Raw genomic sequence first — 15761 nt, 5'->3', positions numbered from 1 at the left:
GCTAGGATTACAGGCGTGAGCCACCCACCACACCTGGCCGAACTTCAATTTTTAAACAATTTTTATAAGTGGGGTTTTTTTCTTGTTTTGATTTTTTTGAGGTAGGTTTTTTGCTTCATTGCCCAAATGGAGTGCAATGCTGTGATCATAGCTTACTGTAACCTTGAACTCCCAGTCTCAAGCGATCCTCTTGCCTCAGCCTCCCAAATAGCTGGGACCATAGGCGTGCACCAACACATCCAGTTAATTTTTAGAATTTTTTAGAGACCAGGTCTTCTTACATTGCCCAGGCTAGTCTCAAACTCCCGGCCTCAAGCAATCCTCCCACCTCAGCTTTCCAAAGTGCTGGGATTACAGGCATAAGCCATTTCACCAGGCCTTTAAAAAGTTCTTATAAATTGCCATTGTAAAACATAATGCCTACTACTGACATGCTAATCCTAAAATTCATGTGGAAAAAGACGGGATCCAGAATTGTCCAAATATTCCTAAAAAAGAAGAAAAAACCTGGAAGACTCACACTTCCTGATTCCAAACTAATTATACAAAGTTACAGTAATCTAAACAGTATGGTACTGGCTGTCATATGGCTAGACAATGGAACATAACTGAAAATTCAGAAATAAACCCATACATCTCTGGTCAACTGACATTCAACAATAATATAATGAGGAATGAGGTTTTTCAATAAATGGTGCTGGGACAACTGGATATCCATATGCAAAAGAATGAAGTTTTACCCCTTCCTTGCACACAAAAATTAACTTCAAAAGTATAGACCTAAATAGAAGAGCTAAAACAAACTCTTGAAAGAAAACTTAGGAGTAAATTTCGAGTTAGGCAAAGTCTTCTTCAATACAACGAAAGCACTAGTAATAGAAAAAACAGATAAGTTGGACCTCACCAAGACTTCATTAAAATCAAAAACGTCTGTGTTACTTAAAATGACAACATCAAGAAAGTGAAATGACAGCCCACAGAATAGGAGAAATATTTGCAAATCATACATCTAACAAGAAATGTGTAGCCAGAAGATAAAAAGAACTCAATAATAAAAAGACAAATAGCCCAATTTAAAAATAGGTATTCGATCTAAACAGATATTTCTCCAAAGAAAATATAAAAATGGGTAATAAGCACATGAAAAGATGTTCAGCATCATTACCCATGAAAGAATGCAAAGCAAATCCACAATGAGATACTACTTCACATCCACCCATTGGAATATTATATTTTTTATAATAAAAAAGACAGACAACAAGTGTTGATGACCATGTGGAGAAACTAGAACCCACAGGCATTGCTGGTGGGATCGTAAAATGCTGCAGTCACTTTGAAAAGTGTGGCAGTTCCTCAAAATGTAAAACAGAGCTACCATATGACCCAGCAATTCCATTCCCAAAAGAAATAAAAACATACATTCACACAAAAACTTACACAAAAATGTTCATGGCAACATTATTCATAATAACAAAAGTGAAAACAACCAAATGTCCATCACTGATGAACACATAGATAAAATACGGAATGGAATATTATTTAGCCATAAAAAAGGAACTGGTACTGATAACATGCCAAATCATAGATAAACCTTGAGGAACATTATGCTAAGCGAAAGCAGCCAGTCACAATGGTCCCATTTATAGTATTATGTCCAAACTAGACAAATCTATAGAGGCAGAAAGTAGATTGGTTGCCTAGGGCTGGGGCAGAAGGTAAATGGGCAGTGACTGCTAAGGGGTACAGGGATTCTTTCTGAGATGATAAAACTGTTCTAAAATTGATTGTGGTAATGTTTGCACAACTCTGCGAACGTATGAAAACCCTTGAATTGTACACTTTGAATGAGTGTATTATACAGAATGTGAACTCTATCTCAATAAAGCTGTTAAGAAAAAAAAACAAACACCTAACATCTATTATACATGTCGCTTGTGGAAAACATGAAACAGTCGAAACAAATAACTATTAACTGATTTGATTACTAAGACATTTAGAATTAAGAATTCAAAATACACTGCTAACTGAAAGACACCCCCCTTTTAAATATTTCTAAATCTCAACTAAAATGGGATTGCAGTACTTGCAACTGTCAGTACATAAAAACGGGATCCATCCAAGATACCTGAGTAAACACGTTACTTTCCTGTACATGGCTGAACTGTACTTCCCATTACAACAAACAATAACTACAGAAAAACACTCCACAGGGAGACTCAGAAATTCTCAAAGAAGAATCTAATACTAAGAAGGGGTGTGGAAAGAATGAGGAAGAGCAAAGAGCAGCACAGAGGACTAGGGGGATGTCTCCGTGAATTTAAGCCCAAGGAGTTCAGTTACATTAAATGTAACTCGTATACGCTTTGTGAACAGGCCCAGAGGCAAAGTCCCGGGCGCAGACCCACAGGCTGCGCGGCGAGGCTGAGAGGAAGTGCTTATCCAGCCCAACCCCGCACGGGATTTCACGTGGAAATGGTGGGGGCACCGGGGCTGAGATGGGGGCCGGCGGTGCGGGACGGCGGCGAGCCCCTCTGGCCGGCGCTCCCAGGCAGCGCGTAGCGGGAGGCGGCCGCGCCGCGGGCCCGTCCTCCGAGTCGGAGCCGCCGCGCACGCCCCGCGCGGAGCGCGCCTGGCGCCGCCGGCGGGGCTGGGTCCCGTCTCCCGCCCCATCCGGCGCTTTGTCCCAGCCCTGGCGGCCCGCGGCCCCTCGGCGGGCTCCCGGGCCGTGCTGACAGCCCCCGCCCCCAAGAGGGCTGAGAGCCGGGAGTCCTGAGCCGCCAGAGACCCGTCGCCCGCCGGACTTCAGCCAGGCGGGACCCCGCAGGCGGCGGTCCGAGGACGCTCGCCCTGCCCGAAGAGCCGCCGCCGCCGCTGCCGCTCGAAGCGCACGCAGGCCGAGGTCAGGCGCCGAAAGCTCTGGACTCCGAAACTCACTATTTCTAACACCCTTCGCTTACCCAAAAATTCTCGACGAAATACGCCATGACCATCGTGCCGCCGCCGCGCCGGGTTCCGCGTCCGCGCCCGCCCGCCGCTGTGTAAACACTGCCCGGCCCCCACGGCGCCCCCGCCTTAGCCGCTGCCGCCGCCGCCTTCTTCCCAGAGACTGGCCCGCACCCTCCAGGGCGCATGCGCCACCTAGCGGCTGCCGCCGCGGGGCGAGCACACTTAGACGCCACGGCCTCGGTGCGCGCATGCGCCCCGGGCCCCATTCCCGGGTTTTGGTCGTCCTCTCCCTACCGCGGGCGGGGCTAGGTTGAGTATCCTCTTAGGAATGGTGGAGAACCGGGTCCCTGAGGAGTCACGGGGGAGACTGACCGCACCGTTTGCGGTGCGACGGGCTCTGGCCCAGGGACGGAGGGAAGATCCCAGCGGCAGTGGAGTCGGCAGGCTGGCTGCCCACTTGCTCCCTCCACACAAGACTCGCTTCCCGGCCTTCGAGGAGCTCGAACGGACCGAAGTCTGGGCAAGCTGGCATGGTGGAAACTTGGCCGCTGGCCATCGAGAGAAGGCTCTGAGAAACCTTTGGTCAACAGGGTGCCTTTCCTTTACAGGGAACTAAGAACCAAAACAAAACTTTCCGAGGCCGGAAAGGGAGGAAACGCCCAGTGTCGCCTGAGAGTCCGGAGCTTCGCGAGACCAGGCACCGAGTCCGGCCCCAGCCGCTGACCTCCAGCACGCCCGGAGCAGACCAGCCCGGACGGACGGCTGGCCGGCCAGGGCAGGAACGTGACCCGAAACCAACGAACTTCCCGACCCCGGCCTTAAAAAAAAGTCTTTTCCAGGACTTGTTCGTAAAGTCCATGGTTCTCTTAGCAACTCATACATTTTGGAAAAAGAAACAAGTCTTAACATGCCTCGGGCTAATAGAAAAACTAAATCCCCTTCTCATGCCTTGCTTCCAAAGGTTAAAAAAAAAAAAAACTTAAACTCTTGTAAAAGTCTGAAGTTCACTGTCACCAGGTCAGCTAGGTCTAAAATTTGCAGTTGTTGAAACCAAGCCCTACAAATAGATTCAGTGTAGTTTTAACTATACATACACATCACACCTCAGATCTTGTGACTTCAGACATAATGAACACTATAAAATAACACTGATCGTGAAAAATTATTTTCATTCTCAAAAGCAAAAACCATGTGCCTTTCATGTGGATGAAACTGTAAAGTTCTTGTTGAATAGAGAATAATTGGATAATGGTATTGTGGTCATATCTTTTTAAGAATGTCTTTTAGAAATATATAGGATGCAATGATAAGACATCTGGATTTGTTCAAAAATCATTCATCAATACTCTTCCCCAACGAGTAAGGGTATAGATGAAATAAAATTGGCCATAAGTTGATAATTGTTGGATCTGGGTAATGGAAATATGGTTGTTCACTATACTAATCCTCTCTTTTTTGTGCATATATGTTTAGCTATTTACTTTCTTTAAAAATTCTTCATGGCTGGGTACGGTGGCTCACGCCTATAATCCTAGCACTCTAGGAGGCTGAGGTGGGAGAATCGCTCAAGGTCAGGAGTTCGAAACAGCCTGAGCAAGAGCAAGACCCCGTCTCTACTAAAAATAGAAAGAAATTAATTGGCCAACAAAAAATATACAGAAAAAGTTAGCCAGGCATGGTGGCACATGCCTGTAGTCCCAGCTACTGGGGAGGCTGAGGCAGTAGGATTGCTTGAGCCCAGGAGTTTGAGGTTGCTGTGAGTTGGGCTGATGCCACAGCACTCTAGCCAGGGCAACAGAGTGAGACTGTCTCCAAAAAAAAAAATTTCTTCATAATACTGCCATTTAGCTCTAGTTTTGGGGAAAGTAAAATTTGTAATAGAAATATGCTACAGTTCTCTAAACTATCAATCTAGCTCAATTTTTCTTGATGCTGAAAGAATTCTAAAAAAACCAGCCATCTAGATCCCCTACAGATAAGCTTGGCATTAAATTCCTATTAAAACTAAACACTACCCCCATTAGATCTGGGCAAGAGAGACCCCTATCCTGGACTCCATGCATTAAAGGATCTTACATATCACACACACATTAATTTATTTAAAAAATACATGGTGCTTTCACCACTGGTACTGTGATACTGAACAGTGGCCCACACCATACATTCCCTCTCCCATGAACAACACTATTCAGGATCCTGGGAAACCCTTCTTTATATCTCTTGACTTATGCCCTCAAACGAAAGGTGGACTCCAAATGCAGTGAAAACGTGTGGGTAATATGGCTGTCCGTATCAGAGATAGATTGCTTTGGAGTTCAGGCAGAAGTTGAGCAGTGGAAGTGCTTAGGCAAGAGAGAAGACAAATTAGTTAATTTGTCAAATACTTCATCTCATCTTGAATGCTCTAGATTCTTGCATAACAAAACACAGTATTGTTTCCCAGTAGTGTCAAGCAGAAGTTTTCCTTCTCTTGGTGTTCCAATTTGTGGTTACAGCACTGACAGTTTAGCATAGTATTCACAGTAGCTGCACATGATACATTGGCCTCCATTTGAACTCTTACCTCTGGCCCCATAAAATGTAGGGCTACGTCTAGCATGAAGATAAATATTCTATGTATTTCAGGTATTTGCAAGGTTCATTAGGACCAAAACACCATATGCTGTAATTGCCTGGTATTTAAGGTGTGGGACTTCATAGTAAACAGTGATTAAGGTGACTAAATTTCAGACGAGGTGTCCTATAGAAAGAATGTGGGTTATATCAACCACCTTCTGTCCTCTCAAATGAGATTTCCAGGGATGCACATGTGTTCTGGCAGAGCATAGATAAAGCCCTGAGTGGGTAGCTCACTCATGTGCCTTAAAATATTTGTGCCACACACACTTAGCCCTTGCTTATCCAAATAAAAACCGAAATAGATAACAAGAATGTACAGCTCACTGCCTACAATACCTGTCACTTCATAGTCACTCAGTAAATGTTCAGTGAAAGAATGAATGAATGATTAAGCCTGTCATAGAAATGTCAAGGTGGGTTGATCTGAAGATAGTGAGTTATCTCAATCATTGTTCACAGTCAGTTAGAGATCAAACTCCTTGTTCTACTCTTTCCCTCCTTCTCACTACTGCACTTGAATAGTCTTTTAAAAAATTAAAGTAAAATCGTTTTTTTTTTTTGAGACAGAGTCTCGCTTTGTTGCCCAGGCTACAGTGAGTACCCTGGCATCAGCCTAGTTCACAGCAACCTCAAATTCCTGGGCTCAAGTGATCCTCCTGCCTCAGCCTCCGAGTAGCTGGGACTACAGGCATGGGCCACCATGCCCAGCTAATTTTTTCTATATATATTAGTTGGCCAATTAATTTCTTTCTATTTATAGTAGAGACGGGGTCTCGCTCTTGCTCAGGCTGGTTTCGAACTCCTGACCTCAAGCAATCCACCCTCGGCCTCCCAGAGTGCTAGGATTACAGGCGTGAGCCACCACGCCCAGCCAAGTAAAATCTTTTTTTTTTTTTTTTTTTTTTTTGAGACAGAGTCTCACTTTGTTGTCCAGGCTAGAGTGAGTGCCGTGGCGTCAGCCTAGCTCACAGCAACCTCAAACTCCTGGGCTCGAGTGATCCTTCTGCCTCAGCCTCCCGAGTAGCTGGGACTACAGGCATGTGCCACTATGCCCGGCTAATTTTTTATATATATATATATCAGTTGGCCAATTAATTTCTTTCTGTTTATAGTAGAGACGGGGTCTCGCTCTTGCTCAGGCTGGTTTTGAACTCCTGACCTTGAGCAATCCGCCCGCCTCGGCCTCCCAAGAGCTAGGATTACAGGCGTGAGCCACAGCGCCCGGCCTGTAAAATCATTTTTAAAAAAGAAATATCAAGGTGGATGAGACCTTGGACATGAAGTAACTCCATTACTTTTTACCCATATTTGTTTTGTTTTGCTTTGTTTTGAGACAGAGTCTCACTCTGTTGCCCAGGCTAGAGTGAGTGCCCTGGCGTCAGCCTAGCTCACAGCAACCTCAAACTCCTGGGCTCAAGCAATCCTTCTGCCTCGCGCTCCCAAGTAGCTGGGACTACAGGCATGTGCCACCATGCCTGGCTAATTTTTTCTATATATTTTTGGTTGGCCAATTAATTTCTATTTTTAGTAGAGACGGGGTCTCCCACTTGCTCAGGCTGGTTTCCAACTCCTGACCTTGAGCGATCCACCCGCCTTGGCCTCCCAGAGTGTTAGGAATACAGGCGTGAGCCACCGCACCTGGCCTACCCATATTCTTTAATTGGTGCTAGATCCTAGAGCTTATAGAAAATGTTATTATTTAAATTCTCTTTGCTTTAATTTCCTCACATTAATATTTTCAAAAGAACTCTTTTGGGCTTGAGTACTTCTTAAAAGATAGAATACTTTTGTAATAAAAATAATAGAAAATTGAAATAATATTTAAGGTCAGCTATAGCAGGAGATCTGTTGGAAAGGGACCCCTAAACAATTTGGCCTTTCATTTTGGGGTGTCCCCACCATCAGATTCATCTTTCTCTTAGGATCTCTCTCTAATTACACCTGCTGCCCACATGTTGGCTTCTAGGCATGCTGTTGATCCCCATTAAACTCTGGCCCAAGCATATACATTACAGCTTAAAGCTATGGACTGTTAAAACATAACTCAATAAATGATAGCAAGTAAGAGAGAGGACATTTATGCAAAATAACCTAAATCTAGATTCTCTGGTTTACAAACTAAAGTTTGTCTCCAAAATTTGAGGGCCCAATCTCTTAGGCAAGGCACCCAGAGCACTTCCCACTTCCCATTCCTTAGTTTGGTCTCCATTTCTAGGTTCACAGCTCATGGCACATTAATCAACATTTAGTCACAAGGGTATTTCCTCATAACTTCATTTAAAACTAGTTCCATATCAGAAGAGTTGACTATAAAGTAAAAGACATTTTTCCATTTATTTTCAATATAATTTTGCAAAGGTACCTCCACTTGTTTCCAAGATGAGAGGGGCAGAGGAGCATATCCTTCCTTATACCTCTCTCCTGTCTCCTATGTGTTTCTTCAAGGGACAGCATCCTGTGTCAGGTGCAGTATCCTTCTCTGCACTTATCTTGTACTTGGCAACCAGTGGCAAAAGAGCTACGCTCCATTAAAAGGCAGAAGAGAAGCAGGCAGAGCTCTGAAGTCTGGTATTCTTTTGTTTTTCCCTATTCAATAGCACATATTAAAAGCGAAAGCTCTGTGCAAAGCAGGAAGAAAAGCAAAAGCTTTGGCAGATGGTAGTCCTGCAGGCTGCTACATGAGGGCCAAGAGATAGAAACATGTCAAGGGAACTGCAGAATAGAGCTAAACATCACTCTGCACACAACTTTCTTAGTTCAGAGCAGCTAGCCAGGCACACATTTCTTCTCTCCTGAATGCACCTGGGATTGATTGACTGCCTGCTCCCTGATAGGGCACCATCTCTTCCTCCAAAATGAGATATACTTTCCCAGGCCGGGTGCGGTGGCTCACGCCTTTAATCCTAGCACTCAGGGAGGCCAAGGCAGGAGGATCGCTCAAGATCAGGAGTTCGAAACCAGCCTGAGCAAGAGCAAGACCCCCGTCTCTACTAAAAATAGAAAGAAATCAATTGGCCAACTAAAAATATGGAGAAAATTAGCCGGGCATGGTGGCGCATGCCTGTAGTCCCAGCTACTCGGGAGGCTGGGGCAGGAGGGTCGCTTGAGCCCAGGAGTTTGAGGTTGCTGTGAGCTAGGCTGATGCCACGGCACTCTAGCCTGGGCAACAAAGCGAGACTCTGTCTCAAAAACAAAAGAGATGTATTTTCCCAAGGGTTCCTTTACCTTGCTGTTTATGGAAGAAGCACAAACACCTCACAAGTTATTCAGGGGTTTACATTGCTAGTGAACACAGGGAACCCAACAGGGACTTCACAAAATAAGAAAAGAGAAATTACTAAATTACACAAAGTCATAAAGATAAGGCTGGGCGCGGTGGCTCACGCCTGTAATCCTAGCTCTTGGGAGGCCGAGGCGGGCGGATTGCTCAAGGTCAGGAGTTCAAAACCGGCCTGAGCAGGAGCGAGACCCCGTCTCTACTATAAATAGAAAGAAATTAATTGGCCAACTAATATATATAGAAAAAATTAGCCGGGCATGGTGGCACATGCCTGTAGTCCCAGCTACTCGGGAGGCTGAGGCAGGAGGATCACTTGAGCCCAGGAGTTTGAGGTTGCTGTGAGCTAGGCTGACGCCATGGCACTCACTGTAGCCTGGGCAACAAAGCGAGACTCTGTCTCAAAAAAAAAAAAAAAGAGTCATAAAGATAATGATAGTGTAAAAACACACAAAAATATTTGTCATTAATGTTAAGTGGAAAGGCAGAAGATGACATGGAAAATGCATTAAAATTACAAATATATAAAAATATGTATGTAAATAGAGATAAAAAGAAAGCAGAGAAAAGTGAAAAACGTGTATGTGGTAGAGTGGTAAGATTATGACAATTATTAAGCATTTAAAATTTATTTTATATGTTTAGTACAATTTAAAGAGCAATCCTTGTTCTCTGTTTTCATTCGAATATATAACAAGCCTAATCTTCTTTAATATCTTTCATTAATGTCCTCCTCTTTCCTTTATTCAGGCATTAGACATTTATTGTGCACTTTTTACCATGAAAAGACTGTCTCTGCTCTTAAGAAATTCACAGTATAAGGCCGGTTGCGGTGGTTCACGCCTGTAATCCTAGCACTCTGGGAGGCTGAGGTGGGCTGATTGCTGGAGGTAGGAGTTCGAAACCAGCCTGAGCAAGAGTGAGACCCCATCTCTACAATAAATAAAAATAAATTAATTGGCCAACTAATATATATAGAAAAAATTAGCTGGGCATGGTGGCACATGCCTGTAGTCCCAGCTACTTGGGAGGCTGAGGCAGGAGGATTGCTTGAGCTCAGGAGTTTGAGGTTACTGTGAGCTAGGCTGATGCCAGGGCACTCACTCTAGCCTGGGCAACAAAGTAAGACTTTGTCTCAAAAAAAAAAAAAGAAAGAAAAAGAAATTCACAGTCTAATGTAGACTCGTTACAACGATGATAGAGATGACAATTATAACAATAATGTGCATAGCAGAGTGCCTAGCACATAGCTGGCAAACAAGAAATATCTGTTAAATGAATAAATTAATGTACCACTGTTCTGGAAGGATAACCTCAAAAAAATTCAATTTGTGCTGTTTATTGTTTCTTGCTTCCTCTTTCTTTCTTTTTTCTTTTTTTCTACGAGGAAAGTGATAGGAAACTGCCCTGGATTCACCAGGGGTATTATCATTTATTTGGGGGTCCATGGAGTAGCAGAGTCCATAGCAACTTCTGAAACTCAGTCCTTCTGGGACCAGCTAGTTCCTGAGGAGATGATTGTTTATGGGAACTGAAAGAACAGAGCACTAGAAATTGTAATCATAGGAGCCCATGTAAGAGGAACCCTTGGCTGAGCTAAGAACAGAGGAAGTGGACTTGGTTTCCTTTGAAGAGCACTGAAGTCTGGGCATGGATCTGAGTCACCAGCAGACCAGCACCTTCTGCACACTTTGTAGCACCAGATTTCATCAGTAGCATATTATACCAGTGGTCCCATTCATCTGTTTATTTAGTAAACATTATTTGAACATTTATATTGAGTGGGTCCTCTTTGAGACACTGGAGATACAATGCTGAATGAAACAAATAATTTTCCTGCTCTCATGGCATCTGATGTGAGAAGACAGACCATAATGATGTAAATAAATATCTTTTTCAAGAGTGGTACATGCGGGGACTCATGAGGTAACCTGCTCTTAGGAACCAGCAGTATGGCGTCGGGCTGCGAGATTGGCCCGTCTATCCTCAACAGTGACCTGGCCAATCTAGGGGCCGAGTGCCTCCGGATGCTAGACTCTGGGGCGGATTATCTGCACCTGGATGTAATGGACGGGCATTTTGTTCCCAACATCACCTTTGGTCACCCTGTGGTAGAAAGCCTCCGAAAGCAGCTAGGCCAGGACCCTTTCTTTGACATGCGCTTGATGGTGGCCAGGCCGGAACAGTGGGTAAAGCCAATGGCTGTAGCAGGAGCCAATCAGTACACCTTCCATCTTGAGGCGACTGAGAACCCAGGGGCTTTAATTCAAGACATTCGGGAGAATGGAATGAAAGTTGGCCTTGCCATCAAACCAGGAACTACAGTTGAGTATTTGGCACCATGGGCTAATCAAATAGATATGGACTTGGTTATGACAGTGGAACCTGGGTTTGGAGGGCAGAAATTCATGGAAGATATGATGCCAAAGGTTCACTGGTTGAGGACCCAGTTCCCATCTTTGGATATAGAGGTCGATGGTGGAGTAGGTCCTGACACTGTCCATAGTGTGCAGAGGCAGGAGCTAACATGATTGTGTCTGGCAGTGCCATTATGAAGACCCCAGATCCGTGATCAACCTGTTAAGAAATGTTTGCTCAGAAGCTGCTCAGAAACGTTCTCTTGATCGATGAAACCATAAGGAGCCCAGTGTTTCTGCTCATGAATTCTCTATTGTAAAACAGGAATATTGACTACCAAATCATATTGCAGTTGAGGCAGTACTGTTTTTCAAAGCAATTATTCATTCTAGTGATTAAAATCTATTGTGCAGGCCGGGCGCGGTGGCTCACGCCTGTAATCCTAGCACTCTGGGAGGCCGAGGCGGGCGGATTGCTCAAGGTCAGGAGTTCAAAACCAGCCTGAGCGAGACCTCGTCTCTACCATAAAAATAGAAAGAAATTAATTGGCCAACTAATATATATAATATAAAAATCAGCCGGGCATGGTGGCTCGTGCCTGTAGTCCCAGCTACTCGGGAGGCTGAGGCAGGAGGATTGCTTGAGCCCAGGAGTTTGAGGTTGCTGTGAGCTAGGCTGACACCATGGCACTCACTCTAGCCTAGGCAAGAAAGCGAGACTCTGTCTCAAAAAAAAAAAAAAAAAAAAAAATCTATTGTGCAGAATGTTCTAAGAGGTTAGCAATTGGTGTGTATAACTGCATTTTTAGTCATGCAATTTAAAGATTAATTTAGTGAAATACTCAGTTTTTACTGGGAGACTTGATTTTTATAAAGAGTAAAAATAGTCTGTATTAAGGTTACAAATAGAAATGTGTCTTAATGCCTAAGGGAGGGCATATTAGCTATATGAAAAAAATTTTTTTGTATTTCTAAGAAAAATTTTCTGTTTCTCAGCTGTTTTCCAAATGCAAAGGAAATCCTTATGTTTTTCCTATTTCATGTCATTTGTGATTTGTTTATATGCTTGATAATATGAGAAGAATGGAATTTAAAAATATAAGCTTGGGTGGGATGGCATACCATAAAAAAAAAAAAGAGTGGTACATGCTTTGGAGTATAATTGACATAGAGTATAGTAGGGAGAGAAGGCTTGTTCTTTACCTAGAGGTGTCAAAAGGGCCTCTCTGAGGAAGTGACATTTGAGCAGATACTTGAATGAGCTAAAGAAAATAGCCATGCAAAAATCTGCAAAGTAGTCCATGTTGAAGGATCAACAATAAGGTCCAGAGGTAGCAGTCAGCTTGATTAGTTCAAGTACATGGAAAGGAGGCCAGTGTAGCTGGGATGCAGTGATCAAATGGGAGGACAGAGATGAGGTCAGAGAAGACAGAGTCAAGTCAAAGAGTCAAGTTTGTAATCTAAGTGCCATAGGAAGCCAATGGAGGGTTTTAAAATGGTAGAATATTATCTGATTTATATTTTTAAAAGATCACATTGACTGCTCTGTGAAAAGGGATTGTAGTGGGACAATAATTGGGAGGCCACTCCAAAGATGAATATAAGAGTCCTGGCAAGAGAAGATGATGGTGGGGGCTAGGTGATAGCTGTGGAAGTGATAAAAAGTTATCAGGCTTAAGATCTGTTTTGAAGGTAAAGCTGCCAGAGCTTGCTCATGGATTGGATGTGGGGTGGGAAAAGAAGAAAGAAATAAAGGATGATCCTTGGAGTTGTGCCTGAGTGACTTGATATATAATGATGACACAAAGATGGAAAAAATATGAAGATGAACTGTTTTGGAGAAAGAGAAGAAAATGCAAGGGTTCTGCTTTGGACTTGTTATTTGAGGTGTCTATTAGAAACATTAATCAGGCAACTGGATATATGATTCTGGAGCTCAAGACAGAGGATGGATTCAAGACATAAACTGGGGTGTCATCAGCATATATAGATGAGACTTAATGAGATCACATAAAAGAGAGGGTGAGGCAGGAGGATCACTTAAGCCCAGGAGTTTGAGATCAGCTTGGACAACATAGCAAGACCCCATTTCTACAGAAAAAAAATTAATTAGCCAGGCATGGTGGCACATGCCTGTAATTCCAGCTACTAAGGAGGCTGAGGCAGGAGGATCACTTGAGCCTAGAAGTTTGAGGTTGCAGTGAGCTATAATGGTGCCACTGCACTCCAGATCCTATCTCTAAAAAAAAAAGAAAAAGAAAAAAAGAAAGAAAGGGGTAGGAGAGAAATAGAAAATGGGAGGGAGAGAGAAAAAGCGAGAGGGAGGAAGTAAGCATGAGAGAGACAGAGAGAGGGGCTACAGAACTGAGGAAAAAGCCCTGGGCACTCCTTCTTTTAGAAGTCAGCATAAGGGAATGAGCCAGCAAAGGAGATTAATGCAAAGTAAAAGAAACACCAGAAAAAAGAGATGACATTAGAGCCAAGAGTGAGAATGTTTTAAGAAGTCATCAATGGATAACAAATACTGAGAAATGCCCACTGGAGTTTGCCAGATGGAGATGGCCTTGGTACAGGTTGATTCTTTGAAGTGGTGGATATATAAATCTGATTGAAGTGGGTTGATGAGAGAAGAGGAAGTAAAGATGGCAAGTGTAGACAACTCTTTCAAGAAGTTTTGCTATGAAAGGGAGCAGTGAAATAGGCAGGTGTTGAAGGGAATAAGAGATAATAGGGGAGAAGAATTAAGATGGGACATAATAAAGCATGTCTGGGTGCCAGAGAGGGTGAGCCAAAGAGAGAGGAAAGGGAAGATAATTCTAGAAATGTAGTCGTTGTGTAGCGAGAAGAACATGGGATCCAGATTAAAAGTGAAGCTCCAAGAGGATGTTTCTAGAATTCTAGCTAATAAGTCTAATGGGGTCTTGATCAATTAGTTGGAAAAAATAAGAACTATGTGTTATTTTAGTTCTGCATATTACAAGTATCCCTCATGTATTATCTCATTGAATACTCACATCAACTCTGTGAGGCCACAACTATTATCCCAATTTTACAAATGAGAAAATATGCCCCAAGAGATTAAACGAGTTGCTCAAGGTCATACAACAAGTAAGTGGGAAACTACTGTTAATTCAGGAGGATGAGGAATAAAGTGTTAGGGAGTGAAGTAAGGCCACAAGGAACAAAACAGGTCAGAAGAAGAGGCATGGTCAGGGGTGAAAGTTAAACTTATCTACCCATGTCTTTTATTTATTTTTTTAAACTGGTAGTTCTGGTTTTCATAAGTTTCCACATTCTTTCTATAAAAAGGTCTCTTTCTTGGTTACCTTTTCCTTAACCAGGTGCTCTAAGTGGATATGAATGCTAACTAATAAGGATCCTATAAAAATTTCAAGGAAATTTATTTATGTCTTACTGCTCTTTTCTTCTGTCAGCCCTGAAATGTGCAAGAAATGTGATTGTTCAAAAACTCAGATTCTAATCAAAATCTAAAGTTGACATACCCCAAACAGGACATCTGGTCATTGTACTACAAATCAGTTCCTTTTTATAGGCAGAAGGAAAGAGAAAACCAAATCAGTCTGTAGACATGGCTATAATGTTCTCTATCAAAATCCTTAAGAAAGGCCAGGCAAGGTGGCTCAATCCTGTAATCCTAGCACTCTGGGAGGCCGAGGCGGGCGGATTGCTCAAGGTCAGGAGTTCAAAACCAGCCTGAGCAAGAGCAAGACCCCATTTCTACTATAAACAGAAATAAATTAATTGGCCAACTAATATATATAGAAAAAAATTAGAAAGAAAAAAAGAAAAACAAAAAACAAAATCCTTAAGAAAGACTACAAAATTCTGGTTAACTATTTGCAGAGAGGCAACTGCACAGAGTCAAACTGGCTAGATCCAAAGGTAATGAAATAAAATTTTTGTTTCTAGCCTTAAAATCCTACTGCCTTTATATACTTTTCTAAATAGTGTTTCAAGAACACACTTTCACCAACTAGTTGTTTTTTTTCATTTAGGTCCAGAAAATGTATGTTATTTTTTTCTTCCTACTTCCCACATGCCAGCTAAAACCACTTCTTTCCTTTATTCAAAGGTATCTTCAAGCCGGGCGCGGTGGCTCACGCCTGTAATCCTAGCACTCTGGGAGGCCGAGGCGGGCGGATTGCTCGAGGTTGGGAGTTCGAAACCATCCTGAGCGAGACCCCGTCTCTACCAAAAATAGAAAGAAATTAATTGACCAACTAAAAATATATATACAAAAAATTAGCCGGGCATGGTGGTGCATGCCTGTAGTCCCAGCTACTTGGGAGGCTGAGGCAGGAGGATCGCTTGAGCCCAGGAGTTTGAGGTTGCTGTGAGCTAGGCTTACGCCATGGCACTCACTCTAGCCAGGGCAACAAAAGTGAGACTCTGTCTCAAAAAAAAAAAAAAAAAAGCTATCTTCAAATATATCTCCTCTCAAAAAAGAAAATTGCAAAACCATTACCTTCTGTTGTGATCTCATATTTCTTTTTTCCTCCATACATACTGACAGATACATTCTTTACCTTGAGTAATTTATA

General features: G+C 43.0%; 1 protein-coding gene, 1 long non-coding RNA gene and 1 pseudogene across 2 annotated transcripts in view; 2 read left to right on the top strand and 1 right to left on the bottom strand.

The window, feature by feature from the left end:
• The window catches only part of FCHO2 (FCH and mu domain containing endocytic adaptor 2), a 127033-nt gene extending 123406 nt beyond the window's left edge, over positions 1-3627 (bottom strand). The window contains 2 exon segments of the mRNA XM_012783348.3: positions 2958-3074; positions 3077-3627. Coding sequence (XP_012638802.3) covers positions 2958-3074; positions 3077-3196 — 237 coding nt within the window. The 5' untranslated portion in view covers positions 3197-3627.
• On the top strand, positions 2497-3783 carry LOC142873736 (uncharacterized). The gene is made up of 2 exons (XR_012921693.1): positions 2497-2899; positions 3555-3783. It is a non-coding gene; the product is annotated as an uncharacterized LOC142873736 (long non-coding RNA).
• Positions 3784-10753: 6970 nt separating this feature from the next.
• LOC105881999 (ribulose-phosphate 3-epimerase-like) lies at positions 10754-11607 on the top strand (annotated as a pseudogene).
• Positions 11608-15761: the final 4154 nt, after the last annotated feature.

Source organism: Microcebus murinus, chromosome 11 (assembly GCF_040939455.1).
Source record: "Microcebus murinus isolate Inina chromosome 11, M.murinus_Inina_mat1.0, whole genome shotgun sequence".
NCBI classification, from domain to species: domain Eukaryota; kingdom Metazoa; phylum Chordata; class Mammalia; order Primates; family Cheirogaleidae; genus Microcebus; species Microcebus murinus.
Note: the sequence above shows the minus strand (reverse complement) of the source record. Positions and strands in the feature narration are given on the sequence as shown.